General features: G+C 35.6%; 1 protein-coding gene across 1 annotated transcript; it reads right to left on the reverse strand.

Annotated features, from left to right (window-relative positions):
• Positions 1-2,648: 2,648 nt before the first annotated feature.
• LOC125794076 (induced myeloid leukemia cell differentiation protein Mcl-1 homolog) lies at positions 2,649-19,602 on the reverse strand. Its single transcript, XM_049473549.1, has 3 exons — positions 19,397-19,602; positions 3,281-3,531; positions 2,649-2,800 (listed from the first exon to the last, which is right to left on the reverse strand). Exons 1-3 carry the CDS (start codon positions 19,542-19,544, stop codon positions 2,687-2,689), a joined length of 513 nt encoding a protein of 170 aa, XP_049329506.1. The 5' UTR covers positions 19,545-19,602; the 3' UTR covers positions 2,649-2,686.
• Positions 19,603-20,498: the final 896 nt, after the last annotated feature.

The raw sequence follows: 20,498 nt of genomic DNA on the forward strand, positions 1-20,498 counted from the left end.
GGACAAAAACAACAATGGTATTAATATAACAGTGTAACAGCTGGATTAAACAGCTTCACCAAGGAGGAAAAGAGAAAACAGCAGCACCACAGAAACCAGAAAATACCATTCCAAGTTTAAATCTCTATAATATCTAACCAGTGAAAGGGAACAGTTTAAAATTATACATGGTGATTCTTTATGGATCTGATAATAAAAAATAAATAAATAGAAAATCAGAAAAGCGCCTAAAAAATCCTGTTTGTTTACCATATGTTTATTTTATTTATTTATTTGCACCAATAAAAACAATAAACACAAACTGGAAATAGCAATAAACAAAATAGTGCAGGTAGAGGCAAAAACCTAACATGGGCTTAAAAAATGCCTCTACCTAAATGATATCAAAATCTATTATAACAAATATAACATCAAAACAAAAAAACTAAACAAAAAAATCACAATTTAAACATGTAACAAAAAAAATATATTCACAATACATTCATCAGATGATCTTTTAAACATCTTTTATAATGTTTTACAGATGTACATTTTTTTGCCAAATGATTAAAATTATTCCACAGTTTTGTGCCCCTATATCTTATTGAATACTGACCTCTACAAGAGAGAAATTTAGGAAGATGGAGATCTAAAGACTGACGGGTTGAATACTTATGTATTTCTGCATTTGTAATAAAATAATTTATAAATTGTTCTGGAACATTTTCCTGATTCGAATAAATTTTAAAAATAAAGATACATATTTGGAATATATTAATATTATAAATAGAGAGAATTTGAAGTTTCTGAAATAAAGGAGCAGATGAAGTGTTTAGATGTGATCGTGTTGCAATACGGACAAATCGTTTCTGAAGAACCAGAATTTTACTAAGACTAGTAGAATATGTACTCCCCCAAACTATATTACAATATGAAAGATATGGATAAATAAGACTATTACATTACATGTTCAATTAAATAATTGTTTAATTGTTTAAATAAGTGTTTTCAATAAATTTTGTAAAGGCTTCTAAGTAATATTAATTCATAAAATAAATTTTTACCTTTTAAATCTTTATCTGATTTAAATTTGAATGAAACCTGTTTAAGTGAAGGGTGTTCTGTTACTTATATGCAATAAGAAGGCATTGTAATATCTAGCTGCTGTTTCATTTATTCAAATTCCTGCTCCATGGAAAAAGTGGGCTGGATCTGGGCATAAAACTCCCGGCCTGAAAAAGGGCCCACTCCGGCCCTGCTCGGCCCTGTTACTCTCAAGTGCATCATATACGGGGGTGAGTGGTGTTTAAACATATATATTTCATTTAATTTATAGATTAATTTTATATATATATTTATATCTGCTTTGGGTTAAAACAGTGTATGAATGTATGTATAGTATAAGTTAGTATGTATTTACAGTATGCTGTATTATTATTATTATTATTATTGTGTCTAGTTTATAGTATTAAATAGTATACAATCAGTTTATATAAAAACTCTAAACAGAACATTAATGTGAGTATAATGAGCTTTATTATGTAAATAAATTGGTTAATATTTTATAGATATATTAATGAATGAATTGTGAGGAACTACGGTATACACCTCTATAACTAAACGTAGCTTGGACCAAAAATTAAAGGGTTCTAGTACTAAGTGCTTGAACCTCTAATAGTTGGGTTCTAGCTTCTAGTTGGCTTCTAACACTAATTACCTGGACCATTAAAATAGGATTTTTACATTAATTATTTGGACCATTAACAGTAGATTTCTAGAATTAAATGTTTGAAATAAATTATTGGACCAATAACAGTAGGGTTCTAGCACTACATTCTTAGACCTCCTAAGAGAAGTGTTATAGAACTAAATTCTTAGGCCACTAAAAGCTAACATTAGAGATCTAGAACTAAATTCTTAGACCACCAACAGCTAACAGTAGGGTTCTAACAATAAATGCTTGGAGCACTAAGAGCTAACAGTAGGGTTCTAGCACTACATTCTTAGACCTCCGAAGAGAAGTGTTCTAGAACTAAATTCTTTGACCCTTAAGAGAAGGGTTCTAGAACTAAATTCTTAGACCACTAAAAGCTAACATTAGGGTTCTAGAACTAAATTCTTAGACCACCAACAGCTAACAGTAGGGTTCTAACAATAAATGCTTGGAGCACTAAGAGCTAACAGTAGGGTTCTAGCACTAAAAGCTTGAAACACTAACAGTAGGGTTCTAGTACTAAATTATTGGACTACTAAGAGAAGGGTTCTAGAACAAAATTCTTAGACCCTTAAGAAAAGAGTTCTAATACTAAATTTGTAGACCACTAAGAGAAGGGTTCTAGAACAAAATTTTTGAACCCTTAAGAGAAGGGTTCTAGCACTAAATTCTTAGACCCTTAAGAGAAGGGTTCTAGTATTAAATTTCTAGACCCTTAAGAGAAGGGTTCTAGAACTAAATTCTTAGACCCTTACTACGAGAAGTGTTCTAGAACTAAATAGCACTAAAAGCTTGAAACACTAACAGTGGGGTTCTAGCACTAAAAGCTTAAAACACTAACAGTGGGGTTCTAGTACTAAATTATTGGACTACTAAGAGAAGGGTTCTAGTGCTAAATTCTTAGTTCAGCCTTTCGCAGCACTATTCTTTAGCACAAACATGTGCCATTTATCATAATGAGTTTGGTCACTGTGCTCAGCCCCGCCCCCATCATCAAATCAGTAGTGCTAGCCCCGCCCCCAGCCAGGCAAATCCAGCGTAGGCCATCAGGGCTTTTCGGACTGGTGAGTCTGAGTCGTCCTCGCGGAAGAATTCCACGAATCCGTCCTGAAAGACGAAAAGAAAGACAAAAATACAGAATATTAACAATCAATTTCTAATTCTAACAGATTCCACAAATTAACCACAAAGACGCGCCATCAAGAGTTATACAGGGTTTAATACTTCAGTAAACGAGTACATAATCATTTGATTCATCCGATGAGCGATAGTTAATTAATTAACGAACGTGAGAACTCATTGAGTCATTGAGTACTCGGATCACATGACCGCACCTCTCTCAGGTGTGACCAATCGTGCGCATAAACACACACCTGGCTGCATAATTAACGAGAGGAAAAAGTGAGCTCAGTGCGTCTACGGTTACGAGAACCCGGATCAATGGAGGGCGAGCCGCCAGTCATTCATACATCACAGCAGGGCATTGTGGGATAATCCTCGTTAACAGCCTCGTTATGAATCGCTCGTTAAGCAGGTGAGTCAGGACTAATTGGCTCTAGAGGGGGTGTTTGAGTGTTTGGTCCTCACCCAGGCGTTGTTGTTGATGAGCCACTGGTGTTGGTGGGTGTTGAGGTAGGTGGAGATGTGTTGGGCGACGTTCTCCACGCAGTGATCTCGACTCTTCTTCTTCAGATGATCACACACCACCGCGCCGAACGCCACCAGGCTAACGATCCGCCCCCAGTTCGTGGTTCCGTCGCTAAAAATAGTCTCAGCTACGCTGCTAATAATGTTCATACTGTCGTCCTGCTCCTCCAAATTCAGCTTCTGGACTATACCTGTAGAAACACACAGGTGTTGGAGTATGAAACTGAAACACCTGGTTTTAGAGCACAATAATTGATTGTGGTGACGGACAGTTCTGGTGGAAACAGGAGAGTTGAGGTGCACATTGAATTCTGCGTGATTTGATCAGCCGTGGTTTTATGTTTTTTGGATACAATCCGGGTTAGCACCCGAACATCCCTTTCAGACAGCTTCCTCTTACAGCGTCCACAGTTAATCCTGTTGGATGTGGTTTCAATTCTGTATATATAGATATAGTTTTATTTTGAAGGCACTGTAATGTCATTGTTCTTGTTAAAGTAACAATGACAAAAAAGATCTAATCTATCTATCTATCTATCTATCTATTTTACTAAAGACACAAAAACAAGGAATCAAACAAGAGAGAAAACAGCAAAAAACAATTGAGAAAATTGTGAAGTACTACATCGAAGCAATTTGTCAGTCCTGAAGAGAGATGGATTTCTACATTCAGTACTTGGCCTGGGAACAGAGAAAGCAAAGGGGTATTTATACTAGTTAGGACAGGTGGAACCAATCAGTAACTGGGGGAGCGGGAACACCGTAGCGTCACATGATCAGTGGAGATCAGAGTCAGGGAAGTCCTGTGTGAGTGCATGCTGGGAAGTGGAGTCTTTGCTGAGCAGTTCAGAGTCCAGAGCAGGCAGACTGACAGCACCAGGACTGACATTTGCTAATTATTTTTTTCAAAAGTAATGTTTACTAAAGACTGATGTAATTTGCTAATTTTTTTAAGTAATATTTACTTAAGACTAAATCGTTAGTTATTTTGCCTAAACGGTAAGATCATTTGATTTATGTCTTTGGGTATCAATTGCACCATGTTCTTCTTTGAATTCAGGTAAAAAGATTAAAATAGAGTAGATTTGCATATAGCTGTAATTTTGACTTAAAGCCCCACTAGGTAGGATTTCCTTGATTATTGATCTTTTTAAAGCAGTAAAATTACAGCTTGAATCTCACTGCAGCGCTGCATTGAGGTGTAATAGGAGGAATAGCGGTGCTCTCGTGTCTGTGCCGGAGCTCCTCTGAGCTCAAACCAGACTCTGTAAGTTTAACTAGGCGGCCGCGACCAACGCTCGCGAGAACTGCGACCTGCTTTCCAGCACTGCAACATGCTTTCAGACTTGTAGTTCTAACAGTTCTACTATTACGACTCCGGAAGCAAATTTAGTTAGTTGAATTATTTAATGTTTGAACAAAATATTTGTAGGCGAAACAAGTACACGTATATGTTCGTGAAAGTCGTATAGAAACAATTTCATGTATTAGAGTCTTTGGCGTAGGCCCGTCATCGGCCCAGGGCTTGATACATCTGGGCTCTGCAGATCCTGTCGTACACTGAAGACAGGGCGGAGCCAACCCCCGGGCAACCAAACGGGACCAACCTGGAGGCGGCGGGGAGGGAGGAGGGGAAGAGCGACCAACAGCGTCTGAAATGCAGCAAGGTACTGAATGAGTGATCGTTATTTAAAGCAGAAGAGAAAATCTGATTGGATAGGTAATTAGGTGACGTAGCATTGGAGTCTATAGTAGAACTTACGCTGCGCTTTCATTTCTACAAGGACTACAAAAACCCGCTGTTAGGAGTTGGTTAATTCTTTACAGAAGTTATCTGGTAGTGATGAGCACAGCAGCTCTTTTAGATGAACTGAATCATTAGAATCCGTTCACTAAAAAGATTCGTTTAAAAGAGTCGTTCATTGGAACGAATCTTTTTTTATGCTGTTCGTCTGTGCTGTACCGGAGAAGCTCCCGTGAGTTCAGATAAGTACCAGATAAAGAGAGATTATAAGTAAATCAGAGGGTATTTCTGTTTTGTACGGAGTTTAAAATGTTAATAAGAGAGTTAAAAGGTTATTAAAACAACCAGAGTGTAAATATGTGAAGTATAAATTGAGTTAAAGTGTTTGTTTTTTAACTGCTAAAGCTGTAGGCTAGCAGGCGGAAGCTAGCAGCGATTAGCATTAGCGATCGGGTTAAATGTGTAAATATATCATATAAAGTGTAAAATATGGCTGTTTGTAAGCTTAGCTTGCAGTAAATTGCTCCAAACTGAAATCTACATTTTACGACAGTGCTGTTTACATTTATTTCACTCTGCAACTGTAGGGGGAGCCCACGAGCACAAAATCTGAATCCTACCTAGTGGAGCTTTAAATTGAGTAAAATATAGTTTAGTTATTGTTTACGGGTAATTCTGGTTTTACAGTATATATGAGGAACATGAACAGTGCGGAGAACCGAAGATAACCGGACTGAACTCACCCCTCAAAGCCATGCTGTGATTCTCGATGAATGATTGGATCTGACTGTTCATTGTCCTCTGGGTTCTGTACTGGGTTCTGTACTGGTTCTGGTTCTGATGGTCTATATAAACCCAGAGAACGTCTCTGATGATTCTGGAGGTCTCCTCCACCAGGGTTCCTCCACCCGCTGGTCTGGGTCTAATCAGAACCGTCACCAGGCCGTCACACAGGCTGATGGAGGTGCAGTCTACTGCTGCTGATGCTGATGCTGCTCATTTCAACTGCAAATAAAACACATATTAAATATATATATAATATAGTGTACGAGGGGATTCTAGAGAAGATCAGCTGCAGAACCGGTGGAACCCAGGAGTTACTGTACCTTCAGTCAGAGCTGGAACTACAGGAGAACCTCCTGCATCGACTGCTGTGTTAACACTGGAAACTCCAGAACCTGCAGAGGAAATAAACAATATAAATAGATATATAAATATATATATAACAATAATACTAACATCTTTCTTCAACTTTAATTATTCTAATATATCTTATTCTTACTAATATATCTTTAACCCAAGCATTAGCTCCTAGTGGTCCAATAATTTAGTTCTAGAACCCTTCTCTTAAGGGTCTAAGAATTTAGTTCTAGAACCCTTCTCTTAGGAGATCTAAGGGTCTAAGCCTTTAACACTAGAAACCTTCTCTTAGTAGTCCAATAATTTAGTTCTAGAACCCTACTGTTAGTGTTTCAAGCTTTTAGTGCTAGAACCCTACTGTTAGCTCTTAGTGCTCCAAGCATTTAGTGTTAGAACCCTACTGTTAGCTTTTAGTGGTCTAAGAATTTAGTTCTAGAACCCTAATGTTAGCTTTTAGTGGCCTAAGAATTTAGTTCTAGAACCCTTCTCTTAAGGGTCTAGAAATTTAGTACTAGAACCCATCTCTTAAGGATCTAAGAATTTAACACAACCCTTCTCTTAAGGGTCTAAGAACTTAGTTCTAGAATACTTCTCTTAGGAGGTCTAAGAATGTAGTGCTAGAACCCTACTCTTAGTGGACTAAGAATTTAACATTAGAACCCTTCTCTAAAGGTTCTAAGAATTTAGTACTAGAACCCTTCTCTTAAGGGTCTAAGAATTTTGTACTAGAACCCTTCTCTAAGGAGGTCCAATAATTTAGTATTAGAACCCTACTATTAGTGTTTCAAGCTTTTAGTGCTAGAACCCTACTGTTAGCTCTTAATAGTCCAAACATTTAGTGCTAGAACCTTACTGATAGCTCTTAGTACTCCAATCATTTAGTGTTAGAACCCTACTGTTAGCTGTTGGTGGTCTAAGAATTTAGTTCTAGAACCCTAATGTTAGCTTTTAGTGATCTAAGAATTTAGTTCTAGAACCCTTCTCTTAAGGGTCTAAGAAATTAGTACTAGAACCCTTCTCTTAAGGGTCTAGAAATTTAGTACTAGAACCCTTCTCTTAAGGGTGTAGAAATTTAGTACTAGAACCCTTCTATTAAGGGTCCAAAAATTTCGTTCTAGAACCCTTCTCTTAAGAGTCTAAGAATTTAGTTCTAGAACCCATCTCTTAGTGGTCCAATAATTTAGTGCTAGAACCCTTCTCTTAGTGGTCTACAAATTTAGTACTAGAACTCTTCTTAAGGGTCTAAGAATTTAGTTCTAGAACACTTCTCTTAGGAGGTCTAAGAATGTAGTGCTAGAACCCTACTATTAGTGGTCTAAGAATTTAGCACTAGAACCCTTCTCTTAAGGGTCCAAGAATTTAACACTAGAACTCTTCTCTTAAGGGTCCAAAAATTTAGTTCTAGAACCCTTCTCTTAAGGGTCTCAGAATTTAGTAATAGAACCCTTCTCTTAGTGGTCTACAAATTTAGTACTAGAACCCATCCCTTAAGGGTCTAAGAATTTAACACTAGAACCCTTCTCTTAAGGATAGAAGAATTTAGTTCTAGAACACTTCTCTTAAGAGGTCTAAGAATGTAGTGCTAGAACCCTGCTCTTAGTGGTCTAAGAATTTAGCACTAGAACCCTTCTCTTAGTGGTCCAAGCATTTAAAACTAGAACCCTTCTCTTCAGGATCTAAGAATTTAGTTCTAGAACACTTCTCTTAGGAGGTCTAAGAATGTAGTGCTAGAACCCTACTCTTAGTGGTCTAAGAATTTAACACTAGAACCCTTCTCTTATTGGTCCAATAATTTAGTTATAGAACCCTAATGTTAGCTTTTAATGGTCTAAGAATTTAGCACTAGAACCCTACTCTTATTGGTCCAATAATTTAGTTATAGAACCCTAATGTTAGCTTTTAATGGTCTAAGAATTTAGCACTAGAACCCTACTCTTATTGGTCCAATAATTTATTTCAAACATTTAATTCTAGAACCCTACTGTTAATGGTCCAAATAATTAATGTAAAAATCCTATTTTAATGGTCCAGGTAATTAGTGTTAGAAGCCAACTAGAAGCTAGAACCCAACTATTAGCACTTAGTACTAGAACCCTTTAATTTTTGGTCCAAGCTACATTTAGTTATAGAGGTGTATACCGTAGTTCCTCACAATTCATTCATTAATATATATATATAAAATATTAACCAATTTATTTACATAATAAAGCTCATTATACTCACATTAATGTTCTGTTTAGAGTTTTTATATAAACTGATTGTATACTATTTAATACTATAAACTAGACACAATAATAATAATAATAATAATACAGCATACTGTAAATACATACTAACTTATACTATACATACATTCATACACTGTTTTAACCCAAAGCAGATATAAATATATATATAAACTTAATCTATGAATTAAATGAAATATATATGATTAAACACCACTCACCCCCGTATATGATGCACTTGAGAGTAACAGGGCCGAGTATTTTATTCCCCTGTAGAACCGGAGCGCAGACGGTTCCCCCAGTCTGAGCCAGCATGCTGATCTGGACCCCAGCAGGTTCTTCCATTTACCCAGAACCCCTGAACCCGGTTCTAATACAGTAAATTCTAATATAAAAGTATCAGAACCCCTGAAACCCGGTTCTAATACAGTAAATTCTAATATAAAAGTATCAGAACCCCTGAAACCCGGTTCTAATACAGTAAATTCTAATATAAAAGTATCAGAACCCCTGAAACCCGGTTCTAATACAGTAAATTCTAATATAAAAGTATCAGAACCCCTGAAACCCGGTTCTAATACAGTAAATTCTAATATAAAAGTACCAGAACCCCTGAAACCCGGTTCTAATACAGTAAATTCTAATATAAAAGTATCAGAACCACTGAAACCCGGTTCTAATACAGTAAATTCTAATATAAACGTATCAGAACCCCTGAAACCCGGTTCTAATACAGTAAATTCTAATATAAAAGTATCAGAACCACTGAAACCCGGTTCTAATACAGTAAATTCTAATATAAAAGTATCAGAACCCCTGAAACCCGGTTCTAATACAGTAAATTCTAATATAAAAGTATCAGAACCACTGAAACCCGCTTCTAATACAGTAAATTATAATATAAAAGTATCAGAACCCCTGAAACCCGGTTCTAATACAGTAAATTCTAATATAAAAGTATCAGAACCCCTGAAACCCGGTTCTAATACAGTAAATTATAATATAAAAGTTTCAGAACCCCTGAAACCCGGTTCTAATACAGTAAATTCTAATATAAACGTATCAGAACCCCTGAAACCCGGTTCTAATACAGTAAATTCTAATATAAAAGTATCAGAACCACTGAAACCCGGTTCTAATACAGTAAATTCTAATATAAAAGTATCAGAACCCCTGAAACCCGGTTCTAATACAGTAAATTCTAATATAAAAGTATCAGAACCCCTGAAACCCGGTTCTAATACAGTAAATTCTAATATAAAAGTATCAGAACCCCTGAACCCGGTTCTAATACAGTAAATTATAATATAAAAGTATCAGAACCCCTGAAACCCGGTTCTAATACAGTAAATTCTAATATAAAAGTATCAGAACCCCTGAAACCCGGTTCTAATACAGTAAATTCTAATATAAAAGTATCAGAACCACTGAAACCCGGTTCTAATACAGTAAATTCTAATATAAAAGTATCAGAACCCCTGAAACCCGGTTCTAATACAGTAAATTCTAATATAAAAGTATCAGAACCACTGAAACCCGGTTCTAATACAGTAAATTATAATATAAAAGTATCAGAACCCCTGAAACCCGGTTCTAATACAGTAAATTATAATAAAGAAGTATCAGAACCCCTGAAACCCGGTTCTAATACAGTAAATTCTAATATAAAAGTATCAGAACCACTGAAACCCGGTTCTAATACAGTAAATTCTAATATAAAAGTATCAGAACCCCTGAAACCCGGTTCTAATACAGTAAATTCTAATATAAAAGTATCAGAACCACTGAAACCCGGTTCTAATACAGTAAATTCTAATATAGAAGTATCAGAACCCCTGAAACCCGGTTCTAATACAGTAAATTATAATATAGAAGTATCAGAACCCCTGAAACCCGGTTCTAATACAGTAAATTATAATAAAGAAGTATCAGAACCACTGAAACCCGGTTCTAATACAGTAAATTATAATATAAAAGTATCAGAACCCCTGAAACCCGGTTCTAATACAGTAAATTATAATATAAAAGTATCAGAACCACTGAAACCCGGTTCTAATACAGTAAATTATAATATAAAAGTATCAGAACCACTGAAACCCGGTTCTAATACAGTAAATTCTAATATAAAAGTATCAGAACCACTGAAACCCGGTTCTAATACAGTAAATTCTAATATAAAAGTATCAGAACCCTGTTCTAGCTCTTCGCTCACTGTCTTCACTACACCTGTTACCTGTTCTGCTACAGGGGCTTTCCAGCAACACCTGAAAGGGGCGGGGCAACACGAAGCACAACCAATCAGCACGTGAGGGGCGGAGCTAGATAAGAGCTCAGGCTCTGTTTCAGAGAAACCGCACTAAAGCTTCAAACGCACTAGAACCGTTCTAATACAGAATTTAGAGCTAGAACCCTTTCATTACTGAATGTAGTAATTTAGTGCTAGAACCCATACTGTTAATGGTCCTAGCATTTAGTTCTAGAACCCTCTATTTAGCAGTCCGATAATATTAAGATTGAACCCTTTTCTTAGTGGTACAAACATTTATCATTTATGTCCTACTGTTATTGGTCCAAGCATTTAATAATAATAAACAATAATAAACTCTATTTATATAGCACATTTCATACATAAAAATGCAGCTCAAAGTGCTTCACAATAAAATTAAATCAATAAGCAAAATGGAAAAAGTAATATAAAACAAATAAAACAATTATAAAATAGTAGGATATAAGACATTTATATTAAAATAAAATATAGAATAAAATTTAAATAAACAAAAAATATAAAATAAGAATAAGAACAACAAAAGCAATCAAATAAAAAGTAAAGTAGAAGCAGAACAGAAGCTAGTAGAAAGCTAGGCTAAACAGGACAGTTTTTAGCTGTGTTTTTTTCCATATTTTTGGGGCATAAAAGCAGAAAGCTGCTGCTTCACCAGTCTGGGAGTGTTTAATAGAGCAGCTCCTGATGATCTGAACACAGGATTTGGAACATGTTCTGTCAGACAGTCTGAGGTGTATGTAGGTTTAACCCATTAACCCATTCGATTTATTAACCAGTAAAATCATTTTAAAATCAATCCTAAAAGACACAGGCAGCAATGAAGTGAAGCTAAAACGGGTGCTATACGGATCAGTTTCTCAGCATCCTGCAGATTAAGACAGGGTTTAGCTCGCGCTACATTTCTTAAATAAAGAAAGCTGTTTTCGTTACATTATCAATGTGAGATTTTAAAGTTAATGTAGAGTAAAAATTACGCCAAGGTTTCTAATTTAATCTTTCGATTTTGGAGCCAAACTTCCTAATTTATTTAAACTTTTGCTCTTCCTGCTTCATTATCAATTATCATACTTTCAACTGACTCTACAGAAATATTAAAATATGACCTAACAGAAGCATGTACCAGGAAAAAAGAGTCCTAGAACCCTACTGTTGTGCTGTTAGTGGTTCAAGCATTTAGTGCTAGAACTCTTCAATTAGCAGTCCAAGATTCTTTAGCTAGAACCTTTCTCATATTTTCAAGAATTTATTTCTAGAACCTTTACTCTACTGTGACGGATTGGCGGCCTGTTTATAAAGGTTCATAAGGGATTATAAGGGATTATAAGGGTTTATAATATTTGATGCTCTGCTTCCCTCTAGTGGTGAAAAACATCACAGATCAGATAAATCAATATTCAGATTAGAGTTTATCAGTTCTAGTAGTTTTAATAATTTAAACATATTTTAAAAGATTTAAATAAACCCAGTTCATTAAAAACTCAAAACAGAATGATGCCGTTTCTCATAACTGGATTCACCTGTGTGAATGCAGGTCAAAGGTCAATGAGTTCACCTAACTAAATTACTGTTCCAATAATAAGTGATAAAGGTAAAAGAGCGCTCACATTGATGCACCTGCTTCATTTAGATTTATTTAGAATTATTGCACACTTTCTGTAAATCCTGTAAACTTCATTTATACACACGACAATATCACAGAATGTATCCTATATAAACTAAATGTATCTTTTTGATTGGCGGGGAAATCCATGTGTGTACATATATATATATATATATATTTAGTAAATATAAATAAATGCATTTTAATTACAGTGGGGCATGTATTTAGTCAGTCACTGACTGTACAAGTTCTCCTACTTGTATTTATATCATAGGCTCACTTCAACATTGAGAAAATAAGAAACAAAATGAGAAACATGAAAGATGACTGGTAATATTCCTCAATCTGGGGCTTCATGCAAGTGGGGTGAAATTGATCCTGAGAACAATGAGCAAAAACCCCAGAACTACACAGTAGAACCTGAAGAATGACTAGCATCAGTAACACACTAACTCCGTCAGGAAGCACTGAACTCCAGCAGGACCATTATTCCAGGACATCTCTAGATCCCTGCAGAGGTTCTCCAGGAGAACATCATGTGGTCAGATTAAAACTAAATAGAATTTTACTGGTAAAAACTCCACTCGTCGTGTTCGGAGGAAGAAGAAAGCTTGAAGAGTTGAACACCATACTTACTGTGAAGCATGGGGGTGGAAGCATCACGCTTTATCATGTATCGTTCTTCCATCTTCTCACCTCTGCAGACTGTATTAAACAGTAGGCTGGTGCTCACCAGCAGCTCAGCGAGAAACACACTGGCTTATATATATTTATATATTTATATATATTTATAAAGCCATCTTATATCTCATCCATGATTTCTATAAACACCAGTAATTATCAGACCCGCTCTAGTGATCAGGATCAGCTGTTTTTACTGAACTGATAAAATCTGCTTTTAGCTACAGAACAGCAGCAGTGATCTGAAATTATTCACTACAGGAAACTCTAAAACTCTCTAAAACTCACTAAAACTCTCTAAATCTCACTAAAACTCTCTAAAACTCACTAAAACTCACTAAAACTCACTAAAACTCTCTAAAACTCACTAAAACTCACTAAAACTCTCTAAAACTCACTAAAACTCACTAAAACTCACTAAAACTCTCTAAAACTCACTAAAACTCTCTAAAACTCACTAAAACTCACTAAAACTCTCTAAAACTCACTAAAACTCACTAAAACTCACTAAAACTCTCTAAAACTCACTAAAACTCACTAAAACTCACTAAAACTCTCTAAATCTCACTAAAACTCACTAAAAGTCACTAAAAGTCACTAAAACTCACTAAAACTCACTAAAACTCACTAAATCTCACTAAAACTCTCTAAAACTCACTAAAACTCTCTAAAACTCACTAAAACTCACTAAAACTCTCTAAAACTCACTAAAACTCACTAAAACTCTCTAAAACTCACTAAAACTCTCTAAAACTCAGTAAAACTCACTAAAACTCACTAAATCTCACTAAAACTCACTAAAACTCTCTAAAACTCAGTAAAACTCACTAAAACTCACTAAATCTCACTAAAACTCACTAAAACTCACTAAAACTCACTGTGTCACTAAATCATTTTAAACTTTTAATATCTAACCACCTTCAGACAGACTGTACCTGTTTTAGTTGAGTTTTTCTTTTATCTTTATTTATTTTAGTTATTTTGGCTTTTTATTGATCTAATTTCACATTTTTATTTCATTTATTTTCTTCCTTCTATTTTTTTAATATATTTTTTACTTGTTATTATTATTATTATTATTATTACTATTATTTTATATATATATATAAAAAATTGTGGTTATTTTAGTCCTTTACTGTGTTTATATTTTATTATTCTACGTATTTATCTCTTTGTTTTGTTGCTCTACATTTTAGCCTGTCTGCATATCCTTTTATTTTTATTTTTTTTATTATTAAATCTTACATTGTTTGCTTGTTTTTATAATTTAGACTTAAGTTTCAGTCCCTTTAACTCTGTGTAAGCTCAGCTGCATTAAAATGAGGGTTACCCTCAATGTATTTACAGAGTGAAAATAAAGGTTAATTGATTGGTTGATTGATTGATCAGTGAGAGCAGAGCATTGAAGATTGAGTGTTTCTGGGTCTTCCAGCATGACAACGACCCAAAACACAGCCCGGGCATCAAAGCAGTAGCTCTGTAAAAAGCATTTCAACGTCCTGAAGTGACCCAGCCCATTCTCCCAGAGTTAAAATCAGTGTTACCCAGAGACATCCCCAAAACATGCACAGAAGAATGGGCCAAAACACCAGATACAGTGTGTGCAAATGCAGCTATCTGATTATTTATTTATAATTGTTGATCAGAAAGAAATTAACAGTAAAGATCTGTAAATAATTAGTCTACAGAAATGTTACAGGGATTATTATTAAAATCCTTTACTTCAGAATCATCTGCAGTTTAGTAAAGGGACAGTAGAGGGCGCTAAGTCACTGTAAAATTTCTTTATTTTTATTTATTTATTTATGTATTTATTTGGAGCTCATATGAGCCAGGGCATTACTGTGCTTTAATGTGTAAAACACAGCAGGGCTGTGCGATACTGTAAAATTTTATATGGATCCAATACCAAATAAATACAGGGCCAGTATTGCAGATACCGATATACCAATACCAATACTTTTACTACTATCATCTACTTTTGTGTAGAGGAGAGCAATGCATCTTAATTATTAAGTGCATCACGCATTAAACGCATCATCAATATGCAAATTTGAATGAAAAATCATTTTGTAAGTTTTCCTTGAATAATTAATAATGTTAATGATGATAATTAAACACAGAACAATGTTTTTTCAGATAAATAGAAATTCTAATAGAAATATTAAGTATCTCTAAAATGTTTATAGAAAACTTTTGAGGTGGTAATCTGAATTTGCAATTTAAAAATGATGAGGCACAGCTATATCTTTATATATATATATATTTTCAGTTCCAGTGAAAATAATAATTTAGTTTTAGAAAAGGGGGCGGGGCTAATTAAGCAGGGATCGATCTCATCACACAGGTATCCGCACACCTCTAGAACACAGAGAAAGTGTGAGTGTTTCTGCTGAGTTAAATCTACAGTGATTATTAAACATCTAAACCTTGTTCTTCAGCTCCATCACACAAACCTGCTGAAGACAGGAAACACTGACCTCTGACCCGGATCTCTTTCATTACCAACAAACCTTACATTACAAAGTACTGAATAATACTCTTATTATTGATCAAATACTTATTTTCCACCATCATTTATGAATACATTCTTTAAAAATCAGACAGTGTGATTTCCTGGATTGTGTTTCTCCTAGTTAAAGTGTAGTTATGATGTAAAATTACAGTTAATTGTAAGTAGTAGAACTTCAGCACTATCAGTAGCTGTACTGCAGAAGCGTCTGTTCTGATTATAGAAAGTAGAATACACCGTCTAACTAACCCACTCACAGTTCTTAATAATACTATCATTACCTGCATGCTAATTATCAGCAGTGCTAAAATTACTAAAAATCAAACTACAGATAAAAGAAACAGTTCAAAACTAGGTTTAGCTGTAAAAATTAAAGATAAAAAAATAAATAAATAAATAAATTGTACAGAACTGTGCAAAAGTTTTAGGCACCAAAGCAAATGAACACTAATCCGTTTATCTCAGCAATACGAGTGTTTTTACCTGAAGAGCATCACACACAACAAACAAAGAAGTGAAAAATCAACTTTTTCCCCCCTTTTACCTTTTATTGACAAAAATAAACTTTCTTTTCGTATAAAAACAGTGAAAAAATGTAAAAACTTAACAAACGGAAACATTTTAGAATCTGAGAGTTAAATAAAGCACTATTTACATACAGTACATTTTCTGTGCAGTGAGAGATTTACACTGTGAGGATCAGGTTATATTTATATATTTACAGCATTTATCTAACGTTATTATTGATATACACGGTTATTTATATTACAGATGTGAATCAGAGTTGGGAGTCTAGCCCAGGGACTCTTATTGGTGTAGAGCAGCATTCAGTATTCAGTCACCCAGACCTGGAATTGAACCCCCGTCTCCCACACTGTATCTCACTGGCAGGTGGTGGTGTTATCCACTGCACCACACTGATCAGAGTAGCAGTAAGAGAGTGTGATCTGCAGTAAATCAGAGTTCTGGACGCTCTCAGGTGTCCAATCAGGAGAATCCAGCTTCCAGATTCAGTCACCTGACCTCTTCTACCTGTAACAACACCTGGAGACGTACAGAAACATGATCAACATACTGTTAACAGAAGAATCAGGAGAATCAGGAGTTTCTACACAACAATAATAATAAATCTGAAGAACCTCTAGAGTAAACTCACCACAGAAATTCATGTATTCTTGTAAACTGTTGCTCCTTCTTATTCCAGCGCTCTGTTTCTCATCAGCTTCTCTCCTATTGGCTGTGGAGGAGAATAAAGAGAACAGGTGAGTTCAGGTAAAAGTGCTGTAAAACACAGTAGTTTTATATGAAACTGAAACATAACATTGCAGTTTAGTTTTATATTATGTTGATTACAGTAATTAAGTAATTTTTCATACTGAAAAATACTTTTAACTATTTTAACTGTCCCATTCAGTAGTCAGCTTCTTTATTTTACCCCGATTCTGAAGCAGTGTGAGATACATCCTTCACGGTGAAGGCAATCCCATGATGCATTTCACCAGCTCAGAGTTCCAGCGCTCAGTTTTATAAACATGGCGGACGAGTTGCATGCTAAGCTAAACCCCCCCAAATCCTGCTAGCATGCTAAGCTAATCCCGCCAGGCAGGTGTACAGTGTAACAGGATTAACTGTTAGACAGAGTAACTGTAGATTAACCTGAGTGAGTTAATGTGTAAATAGTGAATTATGATGGTGTTTTATATGAAATGCTGTTACTAATTCAGATGATTTTGTCCCCAGGGATGAACGTGATTACCAGCCCGGGGAAGCTGAACTCTGCTCAGTCCGACTGGAGGCAGAGTTAACTCCTTTTATGAAGAGTTTTTCTTCAAATTTAATAAAGTTTTCTCTTTTTACATTATTACTTTTTATTTTCACGGTGCTTATATGTAACTAAAGGTAAAACAGATCAGCTGACTGTAGGAATGTACCATTGGGTGAAATGTATCTTATTTGAATGATTTGAATAATTATAGGTATAGGTTTATCTGTGATATTGAAGTGTAAAGAGAAATAGCTGCTGCTGTTTGAGATTTATCCTGAGGTAAGACTGAGTAAAGAGCTCAGGAGCACAATGCGCTAGTAGTGATGGTGAGGAATGCTGAATCTGAAGCGAGTTCTGCTGCACAATATTCCTCATCAGCTTTCTGATTAAGATTGTTTACATGAGAACGAGTCCCAGCGCTGTCCTGTTCTCTCACCGACTCTTAACCAATCTGTCCGACATCTATCGGTTAATGAGTGCAGGCGAAAATGATCAGAGACGGTGTCTACACACAAGTAGCAGTGATAGGATCTCTTTCTAACTGATCCTATGGAGGCAGATACTGATTAATATATACTCTTCTTAACAATATTTAACATACAATCAAATAAACACATTTTGTTTGTTCTCTACTGTAGACTACTATATATATATATATATATATATATAAATAAATCAATAAATATATAACTGTGTATAACCTAGTATGAACATACAATAACTGGTTATAATCTAGTATCAGCCTATAGCAGCTGTATATAAGCTAGTATTAGCATGTAATAACTTTATATAACCTAAATCCAGGGCTTAACACTGTATATAACCCAAATCAAGCTCACTACTGTATATAACCCAAAGCCAGCACATACTGACTGTATTTAACCCAAAGCCAGCTCAAAATATCTGTATATAATCGGGGCATCACAACAATTCATATAACCTTATATAACAATAAAAGCATATAGAACTGAATAAAACATTTTTATAATATAATATACTGCAGGCAGAAACTCTCTCTCTCTCTCTCTCTATATATATATATATATATATATATATAGATAGATAGATAGATAGATAGATAGATAGATAGATAGATAGATAGATATACATTGGCGTAGGAACCGGGGGGGATTTGTTCCCCCAAAAATGAAATAGCTTCGCTCAGATCAGCTGTACTATTAATGAGGAGACAGGTGACCACTGAGTAAATGGGAAATCTCTTAATGCCAATCACGGAGCCAGTTCAGGAATTAAGTTCCGCCTCTCAGTAGAAACAGCCAATCAGCTTGCTGGTTTTGCGGTGCGCGCAGGAGAGTGTGCTGGTGGGGGGGAAGCCCCTCCTCCGCTCTGAGATTAAGCAGCGCGATCGGAATACAGCAGATGATTTTAAACCAGGTATGGATATCCAGCGATTTTTCTAACAGAAAGGTAACGGTAGGCTAACCATGTAAACCATGTTAACTGCTATGTTTCTGATAGCTGGTTAAAAATGCACTAATCAAAACACACCAACTCTGTGCTTAATAAAATACAGCCTGTGACAGTCAGTTAGCTTAACTTTTGAATTAGCTTTGGAATTAGTTTAGTTTAAGAAAAACAAAACTAGATACAATTAAACGTGTGGGACACAATGCTAGTCAGTTTGGAGAAAATGTAAATATACAACATACAATACATAATTAATAATAATATTAATCAAATCTGTTATATTATTTTAAATATTAGGTGATAACTGATCAGTTTTTGTCATATGTATATTTTTTTCTAGCAACAATAAATGTAATGTGGAGTAACCTGTTTAGGTTGTTAAATCTCCTTTACTTGGATGTAACTAATAATAAACAGAATACAGAAAAAAAAATGTGTGCAAATGTGCCCCCCCCCAATATCAAACCCGCTCCTACACCCTTGTATATATATATATATATATATATATATATATATATATATATATATATATATATATATATATATATATATCATAATAACCTACAGTCTCTGCAACCTAACTCTATATAAAAAACTCCAAATGTTATTATTTTCCCTGCCACCTTAAACAGACAGTTATCAGCTGAAGTTCCACCTTAACCGCGGCGGTTTCTCACCGTTGTAGGCGATCCCGTGTTTAGCGGATTGCAGTCCCTCCAGGCCGCGGTCCGGCCGCTCCGCCCGGGGCAGCTTCTCCTCTTTCTCGGTTCTGTAGAGAACCGGGCTCGCTCCGTCACACAGGAGGCTGATCTCGGTTGGGTTCATCTCTGCTGCGGGATCGGGTGAAGCTCTGCTCGGCCTGAGTGCTTATATATACTACAGTGAGGGGGGCGGAGAGAGCGCTTCTGTACTGAAGGGAAGGCACTGTGTGAATGGGAGCTGTGTGAAGGCGCTTATATACTGAAACTGTACAAGTTCTGAAGTGGAGTCGGGGCTGGAAACCTAGTTCCTTCACTTTAGGGAGTGGCCTACACTACTGTGTGTGTGTGTGTGTGTGTAGTGAGTGTGTGTGTGTAGTGAGTGGTTTCTGTACAAGCTCTGAAGTGGAGTCGGGGCGGGGAAACCACCGCCTACAACGGTGAGAAACCGCCGCGATTAAGGTGGAACTTCAGCTGATAACTGTCTGTTTAAGGTGTCAGGGAAAATAATAACATTTGGAGTTTTTTATATACACTGTAAACCCAGAAGTTGTTTGAACTCAAACAAATTAAGTCTGTTTTACATAAAATTGGATATTTCTAAACAATACTCAACTATTTTGAGTTAGTTGAACATTCTTGGGCACATACACATTCAAACTGAGATCTCTGAGTTGAATCAACTTATAATAACTGAGTTTAGTCTGTTGCCATTAACAGCTTCTTTTCCATTGGCTTCTGTCACAATCTATTTGCATACTGGGTGTGTCCCCCAGTTTGTAGCACTCACCATCAGTGTGTAGTGATTCCCCCTGGGCTACCTTAGGTAAACTTGTAGATCATATATTACGATTAAATGCTTGGTCTCTGTGTTGTAGCTGTAGAACAAGCATCATTTACTGAGCTGCAGTGACTCTGTGTTCTCACTGTGCTCTCAGTTCTTTTAATTCGTTACTATTTTCTTTCATCTACTTTTCTAAGAGTATTTTAAAAAATGTTGAATGAAACCGGAAAGAAGACTAAATACAAGTTCAGGAAAATATGAATTTTAAATATATATGTATATGTATTTGTTAAGTTC

Source organism: Astyanax mexicanus, unplaced genomic scaffold (assembly GCF_023375975.1).
Source record: "Astyanax mexicanus isolate ESR-SI-001 unplaced genomic scaffold, AstMex3_surface scaffold_39, whole genome shotgun sequence".
NCBI classification, from domain to species: Eukaryota; Metazoa; Chordata; class Actinopteri; order Characiformes; family Acestrorhamphidae; genus Astyanax; species Astyanax mexicanus.